The 19,228-nt window shown below is 39.3% G+C and overlaps 3 protein-coding genes and 1 non-coding gene across 6 annotated transcripts in view; 2 read left to right on the plus strand and 2 right to left on the minus strand.

The window, feature by feature from the left end:
- The window catches only part of myom1a (myomesin 1a (skelemin)), a 32,091-nt gene extending 21,631 nt beyond the window's left edge, over positions 1-10,460 (minus strand). For 2 of the 3 annotated variants that reach the window (XM_085377215.1, XM_085377214.1), the window contains exons 1-7: positions 10,168-10,234; positions 8,488-8,699; positions 5,171-5,311; positions 4,872-5,058; positions 4,615-4,772; positions 4,304-4,396; positions 4,079-4,167 (exon numbers count right to left, since the gene is read on the minus strand). In XM_085377215.1, the coding sequence (XP_085233341.1) occupies positions 4,079-4,167; positions 4,304-4,396; positions 4,615-4,772; positions 4,872-5,058; positions 5,171-5,311; positions 8,488-8,648 (829 nt within the window). In that variant the 5' untranslated portion in view covers positions 8,649-8,699; positions 10,168-10,234. Of the gene's footprint in view, positions 1-4,078; positions 4,168-4,303; positions 4,397-4,614; positions 4,773-4,871; positions 5,059-5,170; positions 5,312-8,487; positions 8,700-10,167 lie in introns of all 3 variants that reach the window. The other variant, XM_085377216.1, reaches the window with a different exon arrangement.
- A 657-nt stretch (positions 10,461-11,117) lies between these two features.
- Positions 11,118-13,418, plus strand: myl12.2 (myosin, light chain 12, genome duplicate 2). Its single transcript, XM_085378534.1, has 4 exons — positions 11,118-11,192; positions 12,195-12,402; positions 12,575-12,736; positions 12,904-13,418. The coding sequence occupies exons 2-4, from the start codon at positions 12,219-12,221 to the stop codon at positions 13,074-13,076; spliced, it is 519 nt and encodes a 172-aa protein (XP_085234660.1). The 5' UTR covers positions 11,118-11,192; positions 12,195-12,218; the 3' UTR covers positions 13,077-13,418.
- A 68-nt stretch (positions 13,419-13,486) lies between these two features.
- On the minus strand, positions 13,487-16,199 carry bag1 (BCL2 associated athanogene 1). The gene is made up of 7 exons (XM_085378224.1): positions 16,114-16,199; positions 15,364-15,492; positions 15,194-15,276; positions 14,998-15,111; positions 14,768-14,875; positions 14,609-14,671; positions 13,487-14,513 (listed from the first exon to the last, which is right to left on the minus strand). The coding sequence occupies exons 1-7, from the start codon at positions 16,148-16,150 to the stop codon at positions 14,424-14,426; spliced, it is 624 nt and encodes a 207-aa protein (XP_085234350.1). The 5' UTR covers positions 16,151-16,199; the 3' UTR covers positions 13,487-14,423.
- A 1,383-nt stretch (positions 16,200-17,582) lies between these two features.
- On the plus strand, positions 17,583-17,674 carry trnar-ucu (transfer RNA arginine (anticodon UCU)). Its single transcript is given in 2 exon segments — positions 17,583-17,619; positions 17,639-17,674. It is a non-coding gene; the product is annotated as a tRNA-Arg (tRNA).
- Positions 17,675-19,228: the final 1,554 nt, after the last annotated feature.

Here is a 19,228-nt window from a genome sequence, read left to right on the forward strand (position 1 = left end):
TCGAACAATACAACATTTGTAATTTATTTTATCAATTTTCCTTCTGACGATGCTGTCTGTGTTGAGCGCTCAGTGAATCTGTGTTCGACTACTCCGCCTAGGCTGCACTGTCGAGCGCAGATCCACTGAGCGCTCAACACAGACAGCATAGTCAGGAGGAAGAGCACAGGGCAAGCTAGCGAGACAGAAGTTAAGCTCTCAGCAACATGGACCTCCCCCACTCTCATTCAGATCTGGCGTTTGGAATTATTTTGGTTTTCATGTGACGTATGACCCTGAAGGTAAGCGAGTCATGGACTAAAGTAAAACAGTATGTTGGATGTGCCATGCAATGCTCAATTACATTGGTGTGAACTAGTGTGTTAGCGCAGATAGCTCGTTAACGTGTTGGCCGTCTAGCCCCATGCACGGAGCGATCGGCGGTAGCTCGTTAACGGAGATTTGCCGTGTTGTGGCGTTAAGGTCATTTTGATGAGATTAACCTGAAAGCACTAGTGGGAACACAACGAATATGACTGCACATTTACGCCGACATCATCCTAGTGCAAAGACAAAAACAACAAGCATGCTACTAACTTTAGCCGAGTCATTTAGACAGCTGTTAGCACATGATTCTCCTTATGCTGCTGAGAATATAGCCCAGAAGAAGCGGATAGTATAGCTTTTATTTTGGAAAGAGCCATTTCTCTGTAATAAACTCTCTTTTCCAAAGATGAGTGATTCCTCAATCAGATACAGGGCTTGCAATATCGCTAGCCCGACGTCCCGGAGCTAGCGATTTTTTCAGTCGGGCTACCAAAATCTATCTCTTCCCTGCCCGTCGGGCTATTGTAGGAAAAATATATGTCAATGCTTTTGCATTCTTTCAGAAATGTAGCTGGGTAATTATGTCATTGGCATCGGTGAGCCACTGTCAATATGTGACATATTGAAGTCGCGTTTGAATTTGCGCTTGTTTTTTTGCTTTCACTTTGCAATTGTGCGAACTGTGTATAGAGAGCGACAGTACTGATTGGTGAGTGATGATAATTTGTGCACCAATTCCTCTGACATCGTCTTATTAATCGTTAGCTTACTATGCAAACATGACAAGTGAAATCTCCTGCAGCAAGCTTAAACATGTGAGAGGTTGATCGCGCAGAGAATCGCTGAGCTTATGTGAGTGCGTGTGTAAAAGCAGCAGGAGAAGTTATGACAAATCAGACTATAAGGCAAAAAGAAAGTGCAGCTTTATGGTTTCATGGACAAAATAATTTCTGTGGCTGCAATATGACGAGCTAAATAACCAGGGCTGCACATAAGTGGTCTGCAGGTGCGCATTCGCTGTCAAAATAAAAAACACGCACAAGGGTTAGGGTTAAATTTAAAAACTGTACTTTTGAGTTAAAATATATATTTATAATTTTAATAAATGACAAATTAAAAAGGCATGAACATTTTTTTTGTATCGAAAAAATATCGAACCGTGACACCAAAGTATCGAACCGAACCGAACCGAACCGTGAATTTTGTGTATCGTTGCACCCCTTTATATATATATATATATATATATATATATATATATATATATATATATATATATGTATGTATGTATGTATGTGTGTGTGTGTGTGTGTGTGTGTGTGTGTGTGTGTGTGTGTGTGTGTGTGTGTGTATATATATATATACACACACACACACACACACACACAGTGGGGCAAAAAAGTATTTAGTCAGCCACCGATTGTGCAAGTTCCCCCACTTAAAATGATGACAGAGGTCAGTAATTTGCACCAGAGGTACACTTCAACTGTGAGAGACAGAATGTGAAAAAAAAATCCATGAATCCACATGGTAGGATTTGTAAAGAATTTATTCGTAAATCAGGGTGGAAAATAAGTATTTGGTCAATAACAAAAATACAACTCAATACTTTGTAACATAACCTTTGTTGGCAATAACAGAGGTCAAACGTTTACTATAGGTCTTTACCAGGTTTGCACACACAGTAGCTGGTATTTTGGCCCATTCCTCCATGCAGATCTTCTCGAGAGCAGTGATGTTTTGGGGCTGTCGCCGAGCAACACGGACTTTCAAACTCCCGCCACAGATTTTCTATGGGGTTGAGGTCTGGAGACTGGCTAGGCCACTCCAGGACTTTCAAATGCTTCTTACGGAGCCACTCCTTTGTTGCCCGGGCGGTGTGTTTTGGATCATTGTCATGTTGGAAGACCCAGCCTCATTTCATCTTCAAAGTTCTCACTGATGGAAGGAGGTTTTGGCTCAAAATCTCACGATACATGGCCCCATTCATTCTGTCCTTAACACGGATCAGTCGTCCTGTCCCCTTGGCAGAAAAACAGCCCCATAGCATGATGTTTCCACCCCCATGCTTCACAGTAGGTATGGTGTTCTTGGGATGCAACTCAGTGTTCTTCTTCCTCCAAACACGACGAGTTGAGTTTATACCAAAAAGTTCTACTTTGGTTTCATCTGACCACATGACATTCTCCCAATCCTCTGCTGTATCATCCATGTGCTCTCTGGCAAACTTCAGACGGGCCTGGACATGCACTGGCTTCAGCAGCGGAACACGTCTGGCACTGCGGGATTTGATTCCCTGCCGTTGTAGTGTGTTACTGATGGTGACCTTTGTTACTTTGGTCCCAGCTCTCTGCAGGTCATTCACCAGGTCCCCCCGTGTGGTTCTGGGATCTTTGCTCACCGTTCTCATGATCATTTTGACCCCACGGGATGAGATCTTGTGTGGAGCCCCAGATCGAGGGAGATTATCAGTGGTCTTGTATGTCTTCCATTTTCTGATGATTGCTCCCACAGTTGATTTTTTCACACCAAGCTGCTTGCCTATTGTAGATTCACTCTTCCCAGTCTGGTGCAGGTCTACAATACTTTTCCTGGTGTCCTTCGAAAGCTCTTTGGTCTTGGCCATGGCGGAGTTTGGAGTCTGACTGTTTGAGGCTGTGGACAGGTGTCTTTTATACAGATGATGAGTTCAAACAGGTGCCATTCATACAGGTAACGAGTGGGGGACAGAAAAGCTTCCTACAGAAGACGTTACAGGTCTGTGAGAGCCAGAGATTTTCCTTGTTTGAGGTGACCAAATACTTATTTTCCACCCTAATTTACGAATAAATTCTTTACAAATCCTACCATGTGAATTCATGGATTTTTTTTCACATTCTGTCTCTCACAGTTGAAGTGTACCTCTGGTGCAAATTACTGACCTCTGTCATCATTTTAAGTGGGGGAACTTGCACAATCGGTGGCTGACTAAATACTTTTTTGCCCCACTGTGTGTATATATATATATATATATATATATATATATATATATATATATATATATATATATATATATATATATATATATATAAGAAAATAAACATGCTCTTTTTAAAACATCACTGACATCTGTCTCTCTGGAAAGGGTTACAGAGCCATTTCTTAAGCTTTGGGTCTCTAGTGAACCACAGCGAGAGCCGTCATCCTGTCAATATCTGCTCAACAAAAGAGGTGTGCAGCTAATTAACATTACAGCTCAGATGAAGAGGGACAACATTTATGTTTCCTCTCATGGGTAAATGTGCACTTCATTTTTCAGTGACACGGTTGGCATGTGTAGTTTGGTAAAAAGAAAATAGCGGCCGTTTAAAACTTCCCCTAACGAGGTTTGTAGATTTTGAGCAGCAGACTACTGGGAAACAAAACTGCTGCTGAATTCAAATGTAATTTTTGGCTCTTCCAAAAGTGTTGGCTACTATCTTTACACTCAGGAGAAGGCAGACATCTTTTTGGCGGAAAGCTACCAAAACTGGCAACTCAACACAAGAGTACAGATGAAAAAATAGACCTACAGGCCAGAGGGGTGAAATGCCCCTTTGACGCTCGTGAATGAGCTTTAAGACCTTCCTGTGGTCCGCGAGTTGGAGGGATTTGTCTCCTGAAACATACTCAGGGCACAACTGTAGGACACTGCTGAGTTTTAAACCTCTACTTTGAACTTTGACCGCTAACTGAAATCGACTAGAGCTGCTGCAGAGAGGGACATGTGGAAAAGAACATTAAACGAGTTACCTACTTTTCACAACCACAGAGGCCACAGCAGAAGCTTCCCCTTTCACATTGAGGGCAGAGATATGATACTTAGCAGTGTCGAAGAAATCACAGCTGGAAACAAAATGGTTATCACGATTAACTATTAACGGCATGAATAGATTCAGCGCTGCAAAAAACAAACAAACACTAATACCGTTTATCTTGGGTGTGTGCTGTTAATTCAGAGGCCAGCTGAATGATTACCTACTTCTTGATCTCCAGAGAGTGCATGTTGTAATTGCTCTCAGCTGTGTACTTCTCGGAGTGGGCTTTGGCATCGATGAGGACGTTGTTTTTATACCTTAAAAGCAGCAGAAAACCAATGTTTATTTTTACTCTTGTCTTCAGAGTTTTTAATTGCCATGGTGCATGTAGGTGTTTATGTGGCAACTGTGGAAAATAAACTCGACTGACGTGTTGGATGGAAACTTCTCTATGACACACGCATGACAGACTGTTTTCATCAGCCTCTTTTTTTGTGACTCAGAGAAGAAGGGAACTTATAAACCTGGAACGTACCAGGCAATCCTGGGTTTGGGCCATCCAGCCACGGTGCAGTGCAACTTGACATCCTTGCCCTCCCAAACAGTCTGTCCACGGGGCTTGACAATGAACTCTGGGCGGTGTGTCAGGCTGTCTGGGTTCATTTTCTTACGGAACTCCGACCTTTCCTCCATCTGTAGCGGGAGTGTGTGATATGAAGCCCATCAACGCCTGTATGGGTCATGTGAAAATGGTTAAACCTTTGCATTCACAAAACTATGGAAAGGATTTACCGTCCTGCTCATTTCCAGGCGTTCAGCAGATTCCCTGACATGCTTTGACCTGGTTTTCTTCTCCACTTTCACCTCCATGGCCTCCCTGGCCTCCCTGACAAACAGGTTCCTCATGGCCACATAGTTGATGCCCTCCTCTGTGACCTCCTCCTCCTGGGCCTCCATTAAGCCCCGAACTACATCATGACTAGAACGATACAAACCAACCAAGATGTGAGAACAGAGAGGACACTATGAATCTCAGAAATTATACTGATTACTTGCTAAGAAATATCCACAAACTCAGATTGCATACTCACTTGGCTCTAAACACCGGAATAACATAGCCGATAACTTCTTTGTCCTTGTCCATTGCCAGGTAGGTGCGTTTGGCTCTCTTGGGTAGTGGGCTCAGTTTAACCACCTCCTGCCCCTTCTCTGTCTTCACAGAGATCTTCTTGCTAAGAGGTAAAAGGCATAATTGATCTTACTAAAGCAACAGTGTAGCTCCAAATAAATTGCATGATTATTATTTTTTTATTATTATTATTTTATTAAATAATGATGTGCTGAGTGATTGTGGAAGATTCCTTGGCTTTTTTCAAAGAAAAAAAAAAAATTTTCATCTTCAGAAGAAATAAAATGCCAGTTAGCTGAGTGCCAGAGAAACAACCTGAGCCAGAATCAGACTTCTGCATCCGTTTGTTTTCTTGGAACAAACAAACAATAATAGTAAATGTGGTTCTCAGTCTTTTCTTCCAATCACACAAACTTTTATAAAGTTTTCTTTACCCAGTTACAACCAATGCAAAAATATTCTTGGTGGAAAATATTAAGAATCACATTACAATAGAAACACACCAGGATTTTGACAAAGACAGAAGGGCGATATTGTGCTTGTTTTTGATGTTTCTGATGTTTCACTCAAAACTAAACATTTAAATAAATATGGTGGTTACATAAAGACATATTCAGCTGGTGCTATAGTCCAGTTACTCAGAGAGGAAGATGTATTCCGGTCCGCTCCCTAAGATCCTGACCCATTTACAGTCTGTTTCATTAGCCTCTTAGTCCTCACTATTGTCAGAAGGCTTTGTTTTTAATGGAACTGGGACTGCTGTACATAAGACTTGTTTTAAAGCCTCACTCTCACTCATGATCTCTGCCAAGTCAGCGCTAGTCTATCCATTTGGCATGAAAAGGAAGCAGGAACGCGTGGCTTTGATGAAGTCTGTTATGTACTGGTGAAGCAGGACACAATCTGTGGAAGGTGCTCAATGCACAGCAGAGACAGACAGATGGAGTCTCACAAAAGATGCTGTAATGTCAGGACGTTATTTCTATTGCTGACTCACCAGGTGAGCTGAGAGGATGCCTGCTTCAGTGTGAAACAAAGTCAAAGGTAATAAAGTTTGATGGCTGAAAAAGAGCACTTCTTTTCCGACTGACAAGCTACAGAATGTCAGTCTGAAAATCAGAATCAGTAAAGTACAAATTGATTTATTTTTTTTAGTAAATAAACAAGACACAGATGCTTAAAATCAACAACAGCTATTCTGTACTACTGGCCCACGAGTTAATACCTATCAGACTACTGTGAAAGCCAGCCTGCAACCAGCTACAATATCATCACTTCTTTACAATGTCTTTACAGTTGGCTTATAGGCAACAAGCTCATGTCGCATCTTCAAAAATAGCTTGGCTGTCCAGGAATATAACTGGCAGCCCTTCACTACAGCTGAAATTCTTTCCTTGACCTCATTTAGAAAGTTATCCCAGCTCCAGCATGTACACTGAGCACCACAGCTTAAATGACAAAGAAATGCTAACCATACTGCATGTTGGTACGGGAAGGTGCATGTTCATAAATTTCAGAGACAAAAGATAAACAAAAACAAGCCCAAGAAAAATCACTGGCTTAAAAATAGAACCTGACTGATATTTCTAATTAGGAGGAATACCGATACATTGGCTAATTCTTTTTTTTCAGACACATGAAACATATGCAGATTTTCCAGTATTTGATAGGTGTAGTTATTTACGTAGGCTGGTTGTGTTTAAGGGATTTGAAAGACTTGCCTTAACAGAAGTTACAGAGTGCCCTCTGGTGGAGAAACACTGCAACATCAACACTCAAATATGGCTGAAGGGTGTTTCTCCGATCTTCTTTCCCTTTTTTAAATGTTTATTTGTCAGTCATTATAAATGGTGATGCTGACAGAGCAGCAGACAGTTATCATTGTCCAATAGTATCGACCTGTCAATAAATCAGTCAGGCTTTATTTAAATTCCTTACAATATTCACTAATGTGTAGTTTTAAAGATGTCAAGGTAAGGCTGTAAACCTTTTGCCATTATTAACCTTTTTGATCAAATTGAAATCCTTAAATTGCATATTTTATTCAGCTTGTGGCCTAATAACAATAATGTGCAATTTAACAGAACAGAAAACAAATGAACAGAAGAAAAGAAATTATTTCATTGAAGAAATAAATGTCTTAGCAATGTTGTTGTATTCTAATGCTGTTGTTGTATTGTTGCATTCATTGTTTTTCTGTATTACTTCAGTGGGTTAATAGATAAAAGTATGTCAATATATCAGCTCTAACACAGTGGAAATTATTTTATTTAAACATTACAGTCTGATCCAACATTGCAAACATTCTCCCACAATGTTTAACTTGCAAAAGTACATTTATTTGCTGGCAAAATGCCTCATGAAAGTCTAGCGCCAAAGCATCACAAATAAATAGTTTGTCCAAGTTAGATAGTGTGTGGGAGTCTGTTTCAAACATTGGATCAGTTTGTCCCTCTCCTATGCACCTGCCTCCTTAAATAGATGTTATAGCAACAAAACTCATGTATAAACACAAACACATGAGAAAAAGCCTTTGGATATGAACTTAGAAACATTACTTTAAGATATAGACTTTATAAGTGGATTACTCTCATATAACTGGACAATTTAGGAGGTTCGATATTGACATGTCTGCTTTGACACTTAGAGATGAGATTTAAAATAAAAGTCAGTTCACAAATCTGAGCTATAAAAAAACAAGGGAGAGTGGCTGTTGTTTTACATCTATCCTTCTGTTTACCTGGCAGCCATGTGTAATGGTCCCCATGCTATTACGCCAAGACTCCAGGCCCTGAACCCTATTGCTTTCTTGTACTTGTACTTACACACTTCTTCAGCTTTTTCCTATTTGAACAACTATTACAAAACATTTTTTCCTTCAGATTAAATGTCTAATTCCTGATTAAACCTACCGTATGTAGAGAAAGAGCTGGAAGGAAAATACGTTGTCACCCTCATGATTTACCATTTAATACACTTTAAAACTTTAAAGGCCATGCTACAACAGTATGTTAACATTAAAAAGTGCTATATTTTCTTTTTTAAAAATCTATTACCGTAAAAAAGAAAATCAATTAATAAATTATAGCATAAAAAAGCACCTGCTCTCGATGAAAACCCTTTTTGGTATGCACGCACTCTCCTTCCTGCTGCTAAACCCACTTCAGACCACAAGCACAATGCTGAATATTTGAAGGGGAACATTCATCATTTCTGAAGTACTAGGAGTGGCAGGTTACAACCTTGGACTCTGCAACCCCTTCACTCTAATCCTCTTACCGATGCCTGGTGGTCTTGAAAGTTGAGAATGACTGCTTGCTAACAGACGACTTGCTGCTCAGGTAATAGCTGCTCTCATAGAGATGCTGCTGCTGCTTCTCCTCATGTTGATGTTGATGCTGATGCTGCAGCTTCTGCGTCACTTGTAATGATGCTGACATCCTGACGGCCACTCCGCCAACTTATAATGACTGTCCTTTACTTTACCCGCTCTGTGAATCAATCTGACTGTTATTATTAAAGACTGGTTTCTCTACTGGAGGTTAGTCTAGTGCAGAGGCCGGTAATAAGGTAGTAGGAGCAGGGATTAAGGGATAAGAGAATTGGTTGCTTGTTAAAAATATGTTTTTAAACTTGTTATTGTGATTTTTTGTTTGTTTGTTTTGGGCAAGCAGCTTATGTGTTAGCTCTGGTTAAGATCTACTTTTGTGTTAAATGAAGCAGCAGGTGATAAACTGGTGGTTTTGATGATTTTTCAATTCAATTTAATTCAACTTTATTCACGTACTGTGAAATCACAGCAACAGTTGCTTCAAGGCAAAGTGAAGACCCTACAACAGAGAAAACCCCAACAATCATATTACCCCTTTGACCAAGTGCTTTGGCGACAGTGGGAAAGGAAAACTCCCTTTTAACAGGAAGAAACCTGTTAAAAGCCATCTGTCGTGACCGCTTAGGGTGGAGGGAGGAAGAAGACGGAAGGAAGTCTTGAACAATAATATGTAAATTTACAGTCAGATCATTTCCTGCAGTGGGCTTTTTAAATGTTTTGTGATGAACTGGACACCAAGCGTGGACAGATGGCAAGAACAAGTTAAAATATACTTACTGATTTTGCAGGTTTTGTGTAATTAAGCTACCAAATATCTATGTTCAGTACTTGCTTAATTGAGGGTTATTTAGTTATTCATATATCCGAGTTATAAAATGTCAGAATATTGTGACAATGGCAAATTCCTAAAGCCTAGATGGTTGTTTCTTCAAAATAAAAGTCCAACTTCAAAGGTTTTATGTTTATTGTAAGACAACATAAAGCAGATTGGAATGAATGAAATATTGATATTTTGTCTAATAATAATAATAATAATAATAATAATAATATCATCCAGCTGACCTTTCCCCATGTGAGGCCACTTAAGTTATTTTAGATATGGCTCAGGTTAAAAAGAAGAGCAGCTCCAGCTGGGAGGCAGGCAACAGTAACTATATGATCTGCAGTTTCTCCCAAATTACACAAAACTATTTTCTCCTTTTTATGTGCTTGAGCAACATCTACTACAAGCAGACTAAGCCATCCAGAGTTACACACTGAACTGGACTGTAAGCCATGAAGGCACAGAATGCATTAAAAACATTTTAACAAGGCCAGGTCATAAAAACGTAAAGTTTTGTAAGGTAAGGCTGGTGTTAATTGGAAGATTAGGATGACACTTCACTACAATGACACATGCAGGCTAATATACCAGAGCACTAGTTCTCAAAATGAACAAAACCCTGTTAGTAGGCTATGTAATAAAACTGATTAATTAAAACACATTTATAAACAAACTAAGTAAAAAATAAATAATCATAATCATACAGTGGAAGCCGGCCTAGGGCCTTATGGAGTCATGGTTTTAAATGATAACCAGAGCACATAAGTACTTCAGCTTATTTAAGAAAATATGCACACTCACTCACCACAAATTAAAAATCCACAATCGCTGAAAATAAGAGAAAATGTGTGTTAATCCAGAAGTAGCTAAAGCAAGTTGAGATCCAGGCAAAGCAGCAGGGTGAGGGGCAGTGGACAGGGCGGCAGTCCACAGAACAAAAATAATGCTGCCACTCGGCAGAATGCGCAAGACACCGTCAGGACCTTTTAAGGCTGGGGCAGCTTTAAATTTAGACCATGAGACCATGAGACAGGCCAGCTGAGCTGAGGAGCTTCTTTTTGGCCTGGCCCTCCGCTGTGTACTGTACTTCAGGGGCATATGCAGGACTCCAGTGGTTTCACCCAGTTCACTGTAATAAAAGGCATATGAACTGCACCACAAACCGAAAAAAGAAGAAGAAAAAATGCCACTAATAAAAGAAAATACAATAGAGCACGGGTTCTCAGTCTTAAAAAACAAAAACCTGCTAACCTAGTACAATCATATCATCCACCGACCAAATTTAACACCAATGCTGTTAAGTTTTAAACTTCACTTTCCCTTAGATTATAGTTTAGCTTATTTGTTTGAAATCGATCCGTTATTATTCCGCTGCGCAAAAAAATATTTAGTGGTTCAACTTCCTTATTAAATATTGAAAACAAAGACTCATTAACCATTTTGGCTAATTCAAACAAACGTCTTGGACATGCAAGTAATTGCTGCCACCTAGTGGTGACATATGTTGACTACATTATTGGTCGTCCGGACAAATAAAAAACATGATTCAATTAAGGCTGTACTTATAATCGTATCAGTGTATAAATCATGGATTTATTATTACCACAAGCAGTACGTAGGTCATTTCATCCAAAACAAGAAGAGGAGAGGGACGTAAACAAACCCAAGGCGTGGAATATTCCAGACTGTTGGTTTCTTCCAACTTCACTCTCATTGGTCAGTTTAGGCAAGAGGAAATAAAACATTGATGTTCCTCTTCATCAGCTTGTGGATGCTGTGGTAGCTGTGTGTGCAGCTTTTTGGGCCTAGAAATTATACGTTTTTTCTAAGGTAGGCGATTTATTTTATGTTTATGAAGCTGCAGAGTTTGAAGACTAAGGACTCGTTTTTTTCTTGTGAATAAATCTCTGCTAGCTCGCTAAGGCTAGCCTGGTCAGTCAGTTATTTAGGTCAGCAAGGGGCTAGCTGGCAAAGCTGGCAAATAATTAAGGGGTTTTCTTCGCATTTTGTGTGATTCCTGCATTGCGCTATGTAGTGCGTGTGTGCTACAGCTCAAATATGAGTGATGTAAACAACATGTCAATACCTATATTTGCGTTATTGTTATGTTATTGCGTGACAGGTGAGCATAATTTGAAATTATATTGATCTAATAACATAAATATCCAGTAAACAAATGACAACTTAAGTGCTTTCGTATCACAAAACAAGTACCGAGTGCATATATCCGTTGTAAGTGATCATAGACTGAGCTAAACTCGTCAGACTCTTTAGTTAGGTTCACCCATTACTGGATTGGACCCCCTTTTGTCATAATTCGTTTAAATCTTCAAGGCATAAATTGAATAAGGAACTATATTTGACATTCCTAACCAAGTCTGCTTTGTTAAGAGACTGCACTGAGTTGGTGGCACATGATGTTCTTGTTGACTACGTACTTGTGTTAATGTAAAGTTGTACCTAACAAAGTGGCCACTGAGTGTATAATATTTAGCTGCTTTTTAAAAAAAGGCAAATTAGGAGGCTATATGACAATGTGATAGTAGTGTCAACCAAATTGACTTTAAATTGAATTACCAACATCTTGTAACCATGTTAATAAGTTTTCATTAGTATTAAATGCATTGCCTGAACTCACCTACATTAACCTTCCAGTTCATAGCTTGCACAGTAAATAATCTAAAGACACTTAATAGCCAGTGTAACCAAGGAACTTTCACCAGATGGAGAGCGTCAGTAATGAAGTCAAGATAAGAAAAAAATGTGAATGAATCTTTCATTTGAACGTGTTGCTTGATCCAAGCTGACAACTTTCATGCTCCTGTATTACAGGAGAGGGACTAACAACCTGCCAACATGTCAAGCAAAAGGGCCAAGGGAAAGAACACCAAAAAGCGTCCTCAGCGTGCCACCTCCAATGTGTTTGCCATGTTTGATCAGTCTCAAATCCAGGAGTTCAAAGAGGCTTTCAACATGATCGATCAAAACAGGGACGGCTTCATCGACAAAGAAGACCTTCATGACATGCTGGCCTCATTAGGTAAACTTGATTTATTTACACATATTTAGTTAGTGATAACGTCTTATGGAGTTAAAACTGCATTATTTGGGGCTCGTATTCAGAAGTTAAAAGATTTCAATCTTTTTCTAAAAACAAACCATTAAATGTGGTTAGCAGGTTAGAGTCACTCTGACCTTGAGCTTTTTCCCAGGTAAGAACCCCACAGATGAGTACCTGGAGGCCATGATGAATGAAGCACCTGGCCCAATCAACTTCACCATGTTCCTGACGATGTTCGGAGAGAAGCTGAACGGCACAGATCCAGAGGAAGTGATCCGTAACGCTTTCGCCTGTTTCGACGAGGAGGGCACAGGTGAGCTGATGTGTTCAACTGTTTAAGTTTCGCATCTTTTTATGTGAATTTGTCTCAGACTCTGGCATGTAGAGACATTGTTTTGTAGTAAGTGCTTAATTTGAAGATATCTGCTCAGTGCTAACATCAGGAAGCACCTGCAAGAGTGAAACTGTTTCTTCACACAGGTGTGATTCAGGAGGAGTGCCTGCGGGAGCTGCTCACCACTATGGGTGACAGGTTTACAGATGAAGAAGTGGACGAGCTCTTCCGCGAGGCGCCCATTGATAAAAAAGGAAATTTCAACTATGTAGCATTCACACGTATTCTGAAACACGGTGCAAAGGATAAGGATGACTAGTGGGTTCATTCTTTACTCCATGTCTATGTTTAATGAGTTTCCATTCAAGTTAGGAAAGCTATGTTCTGTAATTTGGCTCATGACAAAGCTTTACTGTGGTCTACTTTACTGAAGCTCATTTGTTTAAGCTGCTTTTTGGACCTCTGGGTCCCTCCAACCAATCCTACTTTGAAAGCTTGTTTGCACATCTGTCATAACACTACTAGGGGGTCTCTATAAGCTAGTGGAGATGTATAAAAAGACCCCCACGGATAAAGCTGGAAATAAACTGACACCAGATGTCTGTTATTGCAAATGAATCAGCTGTATTTTATAGAATAAGCGTGGAGATTAAAATGTATTCTGAGAAGAATCACCAGTGCTCTTTATTTTTTTTAAAGTTTTATTTTAAAACCAAAGAATTCGATGTGATGCATCAGTCTTAGCACAAGATTCAAAGATACATGAACACTCAGGATCAGCCACTGGATTTAGGTGCTTGATTTCTTAGGATTCTTGATGTTGAATATAGTACATGCGATTGCGATATATGGACACTCCTGCAGTACTAACCTTTTCTTTTTTTACTTGTAATTTTGCTGTTATTGCTCTGGGCCAATCAGTTTAAAACCCAAATAAATTTTGCTTATCACATATGATGAAGAAAATTTGCCAGTCTCACAAGTGCCAGACTCATATTGGAAAATCCACTCATCAGTTTTCTTAACCACTTTTCACAATTCATGGTCATGGGGGGTGGGAGGCAGGGTACGCCTTGTACAAGGTCGCTAGTTGATTGCTTGTTCTCAAAAGACAGCATGGCAGGTAAAAGCCAGGGAACAGTGACCCATTCAGACCCATAAGGGCAATAAATGTTTATCCCACAACATAATAAGCCTCTTGTGGCCCAATGGGAACAATCCACTATCCTGAGTGGATATTGCTTTTTGGAACTTCCCCAATTAAACAGTGTCTATATATTTCTGATCATAAATCATTCACTGCAGCTTGTGCACAATGAGGAACAAAACTCATTATGTTTTAGACATACAGGGCAACAAACGGGGCATTTTAAGATATTTGGCATTGACAGCTCTTTTAGCTAATTAAAATGGCATGTGATCCATTTCCTGCAAGTTCATGGTCAAAGTTTCTCAGTCGGCACTTTGCATCTGTCTTGAACCAAGAGGATTTGCTTGTGTTACGTATCCAACATCGTTCCTGATAACCAGCATCCTTCTTTCCACTTGATCATTTGCTTCACACCAGCAATAAATAAACCAGGATCTGCTTCACACGTGAAGCTTTCTGCACACTTTGCCATTGCTCACAGAGCAATGTATAGAATAAGTGACTAAAGAGACTGCACTATTCTGCCAAAGCCAGGTTTTTTGACTGGATCTTTGATAGATGGTCTGATATACAAGCCTCGATTTTGTCGCACTGGGCGAGGAAATCCTGTGGACATATGGTAAAGATCAGACTTATTTTGATTCTCAATAGTTTTCAAATAAAGCATGATTGTTTTGTCAGAGGGAAAAACAAACACTAACCTGCACTGTTTTTATTAGTCCTTTTTTCTTCATTCTGCAGTCATTGAAATTTTCTGGAACACTCTGTTAAAAGAGGAGCAATTTGATGGTTTGCTATACATGACACACACGATTAAAGCAGACACTCAAAACAGATGCTTACGCTTAAAATAGCATTACCATAGCATCTATCTCCTCCAAGATCTTCATGAACTGCTCAGCTGCTATTTTTACTCTGTGGTCTAGTTTACCCAAGGCCTCTGCCTGGAGATCTTTGGCGAGAAAGCCCTGTGATAGGATAGGATAGGGGTGACAATAATACATTAGAAGATGGGACAAAAGAGAGCTGTGTAATATTTATTTATTTTCCTATATATTATCAAAAAACAAAAAGACCTATGATTGCTTACATTTTTCAGTCCAGTCAACTCCCCGTCTACCTTCTCCAGCTTCTTGGCCATCTGCTCCACACATTTCTCAATGTCTTTGAGTTTCCTCAGTTCAGCTTCTTCCTCTGGGCTGTTCTGTTTAGAGATTATCATCAGTGTTTTGCAAATGCACATATTCAGGCACCAGAGATGTAGCACATGTATAAATGTGCTTTACCCTCTTTCCAATCATCATGAGTTTGCAGCCTTCTTTTATTCCATAGCTGGAAAGGCTCTCTTCCATGTCTTTCAGTGACTTCCCTAAAATTAAAAAAGACAACTTTAAAACCTGATATTTTACATTAGGCCTCATTTGAGTGTGTAAAAAAAGGAAGACTAAAAGTCTACCTTTAAAGATAAGTTTCTGAGAGGCAGGTGGGACTCCGGTGGCTTGAGCGAGAGCATCTGACAGGTCTTTAACAGTGGGTCCTTTTCCATCCTCATGTCCTGTTAGCGTGATGCTGTGCTTAGAGGATCCTGAAATAGGAAAATAAATAAATATTACACAGCTCTCAAGCTATTAAGGATTGGGAGTTATCATTGTCACCCTTTTGTCTTCTATCGGTGTTATTCAGAAAGTAAATGTCACCTACCAGGATTAAAAAAACAATAATAAAAAAAGTCTTTAAAAGTATTTGCACCCATCCAATTACAGAACATGCGGCATATCTCGGAAACTATCGCGCACGTTTGGTTCAGTTTTTAACGATGGGTTGCAAAATTTTGTTTCACTATCGTGTGAGGAAAAATAATTACAAAACATTTAACAAGCGATTGGCAACAATACAATTTCTCTCAGCAGCCCTCCTGTTTCCCAAATGTGCTGTAAAGTGTCTTCAAACGAAACTAATTACAACAGCTACACAATTCTTCATAAACGTGTTTAATAAATGCTGATATTTACAGTAGTTTATATATTTAATTTGTTATTGAAGAACAACACATAACCAGCGGGATTCAAGTAACATAACCACACAGTCTGTGGAGAAGAGCTACAGAAGCTGAGCCGTTTCTAGCTAGCTTTAGCCACAACGAAACCCAATTTTTACTTATATTTTGTGGTGATTAAGGTGTAGTTTAAAGCCGAAATCTTATTACCGTATGCGACTGTCATAGTTATCGTTTGCTCCGACATTTTGCTTCCCGGCGACCTTTAATCACAACATCAAACGCAAAGCTAACTGTTGCTTATTGCTAACTACTTCCGGTGTTACAGTTTAACTGGTGATCGCGTTAAGTGGTGTTATTCCATATGTTCCTCTCGCAGAGAATCCACGAAAAATAGCCCAGGGCTACCAGTGTGTGTAATGTTTGACTGGATTAAAAATGTGGCTTACCAAAAATAATTTATATGTAATAAGTTAATTAACAACAAATAAATAAAATCACCAGTTCATGCAGATACACACGCACATTGCTGTTCTAAATACATCTTTGGGGATCTGCCCGGGGTCATCAGGGATTTGGGGTCTTTCAATATCCTACACCCTCTCTCAGGTGACCAAGGCAAGATTATCTGCTAAAAAATGATTTCTGATATTTAAATTGTTGGCCTATAATCCATTCATGAGAGACATATCTCAAACACGTCTCTCATCAATGGTATCAAGTAATTTTGAGCCTGAAAGAACATTCCTGTCACAACAAAGAAGCTGTAAGTCACTTTTACATATTATTATTTATGCTGGAATAAAGTGTAATTGAGACTCCTAAATGTCTTTTTCAAGAGAAATATGGCCAAGAGTGCATCAGAAATTAATTGGATTAATTATATTTTACCACACAGAGTAGATACAACAATGAGAATATCTTGATGCATGCTCAGTCATCCAGGTAGGTAAATCCCCAAAAGCTTTTCAGTAGGAGAGCCGTTTCGTCACTCATCCAAGTGACTACTTTAGTCTCAGCTGACTTTAGGTTGATCAATGGTCATGAGAATTTACATATTAATGATCAATTAACTGACCTCCTAGCCCATTGTTCCTTCAGTGGTGCTAGTTTCAGTCATTATGCAAATGTACTGTTTATAAGATTGGGGAAACCTAAAGTCAGTTGGGACTGAAGAAGTCACTTGGATGAGCGACCTTACAAAACTTTGGTCATTCAAACCTTTTACAACAAGAGGTGTCAATGTATGTGACGAATCTACGACTAGACATATCTGGACCTACTACTTTTGTGGTTCTTCACCGATCAGCACGACCACCAGTTAAGCTTGAACACCGGAAGTACCCCCTTTTTTTCTTTTCTTTCACTTTTTTAAATGCAATTTTACTTATTTAATATTGAATTTATTATTTAAATTATTTGACTTTTTATTTATTTACTTGTTTTAAAAAGCGGAACAGCAAATACAAACACAACAGCTGCACACAAAAGTGATAAAACGCGAGCCGAAGTCTACAGCGCAACTTGAAACTCTTCGATGAAACTCTGCTGACAGAGGTAAATACATTTAGCTTAAGTGTGTAGAGTTTTCCTACAGTAAAGCTTTTTAAAGTCTGTATAATTGATGTCTGTATGTATAACATGTCAGGTCATGTTGCGCCAAGGGGGCTCTCCCAACCGGCTCTGTGGCGCAATGGATAGCGCATTGGACTTCTAGTCAAGCTCTTGAGAGGTGATTCAAAGGTTGTGGGTTCGAGTCCCACCAGAGTCGCATTTTTAACCTGACCATCTGTCCTCCGAATCCTCTCAATACCGTTACTAGTCTAAGTCACGGTTACTCGTTAATTGCTGATATCATGCTTACATGATGTTCCTGAATATGTCTTTGGTTATGTGCCCGAGCTCATCGGTGCTTTCGTGTCTTTCACATTATCTCATTCCAGTCTACCACATCTGAGGATCAAGGGCTAAAAACAAAAGTGTCATTGAGATTAAAAAACGTGATGACAGACGTGGCCAGTGGGGGAGCAGACATTGCAACAATTATAACATTACAAGTCTATAATGATTTTTTACATGGCCAAAATAGGTCTGAATTCATGATGTTAAACAACACAAAACAGATAAAATAACGCAGAGTCGTGATATGTTTAGCTGTTTCGCAAATGTAGTTTCTGTATCAGCGCTAACAAAGGTTGTAGGTTCGTGTCCCACAGAGCACATTTGTAACTCGATTGCTGGTAATACCAGGCTGTTTCCAAATCACTTCAATGATGTCCTTATAAGTGAAGAACAGTTACTTGTTAACTGTGAGTAAAAGATTATTTGTACCAGGGTGAAAATCCTTTGTAAGGCACTTTTAGGGATTTGCTTGAAGTGCTGAGGTTTAAAGTAACTATATAAGATATTTACAATTCAAGTCGATTTAGTTTTATTTACGCATCACTAAACCCAAACAACAGTCGCCTCAAGGCGCTTTATATTGTAAGATAGACCCAATAATACAAACATCCACTGGTCACTTATGTGGTATATATTAGGTATATTAGGCCATTGTTTGTGAATGCAAATATGTAGTCAGCCAATCAAATGGCAGTAATGCGAAAAATGGCCTCAATCTAAAAAAAAAGACTTCAATCTGAAACACAATTGGAAACATAAATACATTTTGGACCTTTAACTGTAATTTCTATTTACATGACAGTTTGGGCAGAACATTTCCCATAATTAGATTTTTCTTTTTCTTTTTACAATTTAAGCCCAAAGAGTTGTGCTGACACATTTGCTTCATTATGTACAGATTTTCTTTATCATGGAGAGAAAAACAAGACGCATTGTTTAAACTGCACTTCTTATACTGAGATATCTCAGAGAAGTTTAAGTAGTGCACTTAAACTACTTTATACCGAGAGAAAGGGGTGTTTCACTGGTATGGCTCTACTTAAGTAAATTTGAATGTGGTATGTTGTTGCTGCCAGACGGGCTAGTATGAGTATTTCAGAAACTGTTGATTCACTGGGATTTCTCCACACAACCATCAGGGTTTATAGAGAATGGTTCAAAAAAGAGAAAACATCCAGTGAGCGACAATTCTCCAGGTGGAAATTACTCAGTGATGCCAGAGGTCAGAGGAGAATGGCTACACTGATCATAGCATGGCAACAGAAAAAATGAAAGGTCCACTTCTTGCCATCCAGGTATGGCCAAGAGCTCTCAAGCCTGAAGCAGATGGGTTACAGTAACAGAACACCACACCTGGTACCATTCCATGTCACCTAAGAACAGGATAACAAGATATTTTCTTGACACACTTATCGTTTAAACA

This window comes from Diplotaxodon limnothrissa, linkage group LG18, assembly GCF_057381915.1.
Source record: "Diplotaxodon limnothrissa isolate DT_005_m linkage group LG18, D_limnothrissa_male_GT1.1, whole genome shotgun sequence".
Taxonomy (NCBI): domain Eukaryota; kingdom Metazoa; phylum Chordata; class Actinopteri; order Cichliformes; family Cichlidae; genus Diplotaxodon; species Diplotaxodon limnothrissa.